The sequence below is a fragment of the Trypanosoma conorhini genome, assembly GCF_003719485.1.
Source record: "Trypanosoma conorhini strain 025E chromosome Unknown Tco_14.4_contig_01027, whole genome shotgun sequence".
Taxonomy (NCBI): domain Eukaryota; phylum Euglenozoa; class Kinetoplastea; order Trypanosomatida; family Trypanosomatidae; genus Trypanosoma; species Trypanosoma conorhini.
Genome location: NW_021705122.1, coordinates 1 through 4409, shown reverse-complemented (window position 1 = coordinate 4409; position 4409 = coordinate 1). Strand labels below are relative to the sequence as shown.

Here is a 4409-nt window from a genome sequence, read left to right as displayed (position 1 = left end):
CGCGAGAAACAAACGGTGGAGGAGAAACACAAACGCAGGGTAACCAACACGCGGTGGACAAAACAGCAAAAAAGAAGAATTCAAGGCGCAACGGAGCGCTTTAGCACGACGAAGCTTGTAAAATGTCCAACAACGCCCCGGCATGACGCCGTTGCCTCCAGTTCACTTGCAGCGCTCCCGCAACAAACTCTTGCTGCCACCTCGGAGGCGGCGGGTTCTGCGGCAGGCGGGGCAAACGCAGGGGCCCAACCATTTTTCCCTCGTCCGTGACGGTGGATACCACCTCGCAGGTCTCACCGCCACCATCTTGGCCGCCAATCTCGTCGTTACTTCTGCAGTTCATACCTTTTTCATTCCTCGCCGTTACGCAGCCCGCCGGCACGGCTGTTTCTGGCAGCTGCATCGACGCCATCTCAATCGCAAGTATGCCACACGACCAAATATCTGCCGCGAAGGAAAATGGAGCCTCGGAGTCAATTTCAGGTGCCGCGTATGGCGGGGTGCCAACACGTGGAGATGCCTTGTGGAGCTGCGTGCTTGAATTCACGGCGACACTGTCTGCAAAGTCCCCCAACTTCACTCGAACGTCACACAAGTGACACACAGTTCCAATGGAATGGCAAGCACTGCAGCGAATGACCAATAAAAGCACATTTTCAGCTTTAATGTCCCTGTGCACATAGCCACAGGCATGGACCTCTTTTAAGGCCGACAATAGGCCGATAAGAACCTCTTTTTGCTGCGAAAGGCTCATGCGGGTTTCACGAATGATAAGATGATTTATGAAGCTCAGTAGGTTAGTAGGAAAATACTCCATCACGATTCCACCACTCCATCCCAGGCACCGCACCACATGCAAGGAGAGACGAAACTTCCTCAACACCCTGTACTCGTAGATAAGGCTATCTAAATCGAGGCTTGTTCGTGGCACCTTTACGGCACACGTGAGGCCCCCAGCCAACACCCCACGCCGCACCACAGCCGTGACGCCACGACCACATTCCTCCAAGAGATGTATCTTGGCGGCGGAGCGGTGCAGAATCATACAGTGACAATGCGACCAGTCGGAGCTCAACCTCACTGGGGCACACTTGTAGCCAGTCGCCGGCCACATCTCCAACTTGTGCGGACTCAGTGTTGCATCGACAAGCACATGACGACTGCCTTCAAGTGGGACAATATTCCAGGAGTGACGCTCCGCGAGGGCGTCATCCGGCCCTTGATGCTCACCACGCACCAGGTAGCAGGGAAGCTGCACCACATCACAGAGGTATTTGAAGAGCAACGCCCGGTGCCGGCACACCCCGTTGCGCACATCCCCCAGGCGCACAACGTTGGCCCCTTGATTCGACGTTGGCTTTCCACGGCGCCGCTTACTCGGACCACTTTGCAGCCGCAGGGCGAGGAGTTCGTCCTCCGCATGTATCCCACCGCTCTCGCCACCGTATGCGCTGGCCACCAAGCACGCCAACACCTGGGCGCACACAACTGTGTCAACAATACCCAAGACCAAGCGCCGTGCCACCCCTGCAATTTTTTTCAATCTTGCGTCCTCTGGGTCTACCACAATGATCTCGCGCTCCACCAACGGTAACTCCTCGTAGCAGTCCTCTGTGAGTAGTTGATTGCTGCGCCCAGGGTCCGTAAACCCCGCAGAAATGTTGTCCTCGGGCCCCAACACATCCGAGGTCCAGAACTTACGTGAGAGGCCATCCTTCTTTGGAATTGGTTTACCAGTGCCCATGACGTCAGCCCCCGCACGACCTTTAAGACTCTGTCGTACAAACACCGGCTTGGACTCCAGTTGCGTTTCTTGGCCCCCTTGCTCTACGCAGAGCAGAAACGTAACCTCACACACCACATCTTGCATCCTGAAAGACTTTACTCGACACCGAAACGAAACGACCTCTCTGCTCTCCAGATGATCAAGCGTGACGGCTGCCCCTTCCTCCGTCTCCTCCCGTTCAATACACAAGACACGCTCTGTGACGTCACATCGTTCCTCATCCAGTACGCGCAGTGAGACCCGTGTACCTGCCAGCATCCAAAACGACCACAACTTTAGGGAGAATACAGACTTCTGATGCAGAATTGGGGGCATGGCATTGACTGCGAGAAGGGTGGCGCCCTGCACAAACTGCAGCGACAACTCGGGCTGAAAGAATTTACACGGATCCGCTCCAGTGATGTTCCACGCACCCAGAAGACCATCGGTGAGCTCATCTGTAGCTTCACTTTGTAAGGAGGCCAACCCACCCACCTCCTTCCGCTGCTCATACATTAGACGCGACACACCGCTTGGGTGAAGCCACCTGTTGCTGAGGTTGCGGGCGGCGAGTGTCTGAGGTGCCCCCCTCCGCTCCTGCAGCCCCTCGTTGCGGGTGAAGAATGCCTCCATGACGAGAAAACTCATTGGGCACAGTGCAAAATGCACAGATCGTCCCACCCACTCCTCCTCCTCGCAGACGGGACGCGGCGGCTCCTCCCGCTCCTGCGATGGAGTAGGCGTTGCAGAGGTGACGTCAAGCAGGAAACCTCCCGTTGAAAACATGTCCCGGGTTGCCACCGCCTCATAGGGAAGAAACGAGCAAGAAATAAACACGAAACGGCCTGAGACGCGCGTGATGATGCCTGGCAACATGCTCTTGGAGGTCAGCAAACCAGACTCATGGAGGTGCACCATGCGCGCCAAGGGCAACTTGGAGCCTTCTTTGTCGCCAGCGACTCCCGCGTTCGTCTCGTCCACGGGATCAATCGTCAGGCAACGGCCCACCGGTGTGGAATGGAAGAAGTTATCAAGGTACTTCCCCCTGTGGTTCCCCACTTCACTTTTCTGGGGCTGCTGCCGCCGTTCTCCGTCGGCAGCGTCGCTCTTGGGCCCTGTGACCCTGAAGAACCATGAAGACGAGGACATGGGCACGCGGTAGCGCCTGGAACTGGCATCCGTTGTTTCCACAACTGCCTCCTCCGTGATCCTGCTGTATTCAAGCACAACAGCATCGAGCATCAGGCATTCCGTTTCGCTCGGTTTCCCCCTCCACCCCTCGTACTTCGTTTTTTTTTTACTTTTGGGTATCCTGCTCGCTTCCTCTGAGTGTGTTTTGTTCTCCTGCACTTTTTTTCCCCTGACCCGCAGCCACCCCGCGCCCAACTCGACCCCGCACGCACAGCAGCTCAGCCTGAGACAGGCGATCGACGGTGGAGAAAGCGGAGGAGGTGATAGAGAGTTGTCTACCGCCCGCCGGCCAGCGCACGACTGAGCCTCGGAAGGAGCCACCACCGTCAGACAGTTTAACACGAATACGCCACACACCCATGTCCACTTCCAAGCTTGCCCATTCCAAGTAAGCAAAAGGGAAAAACAAAACAAGCAAACAAACAAGGGCATATTTCTCATTCTCCTTTCACGTCTTTTGCCTGCAGAGTGGGTTCCGATGTTCGCGCGTCGCCCCTCAGCATCACTGCAACGTGCTCCGCTGCTGGTGGTGTCGGCTCGCCCCGCCGCCCCATTCCGCGCGTTTATTTGCTTTTGCCACAGGGCGCAGCCGCGGAGGTGACGCCGCAGCAGTCTCAGTACCATGAAAATACTCCGCAATGTGGTTAGCACCGGCGCGGAAATACTTTTAACGACACAAACAGTTTGGCTTCGCAGTCTCCACGCTCACCTCGTACTCCTCTCTCTGTGGCACTGGATCCACTGCCATCTCTTACCGTCGCTTCGCGGGGGTCTTTGGCGCAGCCTCCTTATTTGTCTCCGTGGGGGACGACGCTGCCGCCTTGTTGGACCTCTGTGCGGGTGGCTTGCCCTTTAGCACGAGCTCCGCGACCAGGGGCGAGTTGACAACGTCCCCGACGCGGCCTTTCAGGCTTGTCCGCCCCATCAACTCCTCCCGCTTCCGTTGGCAGAGAAGCTCCTTGGCGGCGGGGGCGAGCTCGGCGTAGCCGTCAACTTTGTCGAAATCGCCGGCCCCGCCCTCACGTTTGTCAAATGTTTTTTTTTTGTGTCTTCAAATGTATGCATTGTTCCCCTGCACGTGTAGCGGCATTTTCTTCTTGACGGAAGACTTCACTTGCACGAAGTCTTCGCAGAGCTGAGAGATGCCACTTACACGTTGGCGCGTGCGGCTGTTGGGCGGGAAGTCTACTGCATTTGTTGTGGGCCTTTCAAAAGCGGCTCCGCCCAACGCCCGTCTGCCGGCACCAACGACGGCCAGCAACAGTATACAGTTCAAAATCTGGTTGAGGCACAAGATTCCCTGTATTTCAAGGTACTGGGCGCTGACATCCGCAGGGGAACTCGGCTTCGTCAGCGATGTTATGAAACGCTCAGCTTCCTGCAAATATATAACGCATATATGCATATATGCATAGATACATATATATATATATATATATTCCCATACTGGACC

The 4409-nt window shown here is 56.1% G+C and overlaps 2 protein-coding genes and 1 pseudogene across 2 annotated transcripts; all 3 read right to left on the bottom strand.

The window, feature by feature from the left end:
• Positions 1-100: 100 nt before the first annotated feature.
• On the bottom strand, positions 101-3007 carry Tco025E_09227 (putative Protein kinase domain; the record flags this gene model as incomplete). Its single annotated transcript, XM_029376050.1, has 1 exon — positions 101-3007. The coding sequence occupies one exon, from the start codon at positions 3005-3007 to the stop codon at positions 101-103; it is 2907 nt and encodes a 968-aa protein (XP_029223834.1).
• Positions 3008-3512: 505 nt separating this feature from the next.
• Tco025E_09226 (hypothetical protein) lies at positions 3513-3969 on the bottom strand (annotated as a pseudogene).
• Positions 3970-4007: 38 nt separating this feature from the next.
• Tco025E_09225 (uncharacterized protein) lies at positions 4008-4361 on the bottom strand (the record flags this gene model as incomplete). Its single annotated transcript, XM_029376049.1, has 1 exon — positions 4008-4361. One exon carries the CDS (start codon positions 4359-4361, stop codon positions 4008-4010), a length of 354 nt encoding a protein of 117 aa, XP_029223833.1.
• Between the last annotated feature and the right edge of the window lie 48 nt (positions 4362-4409).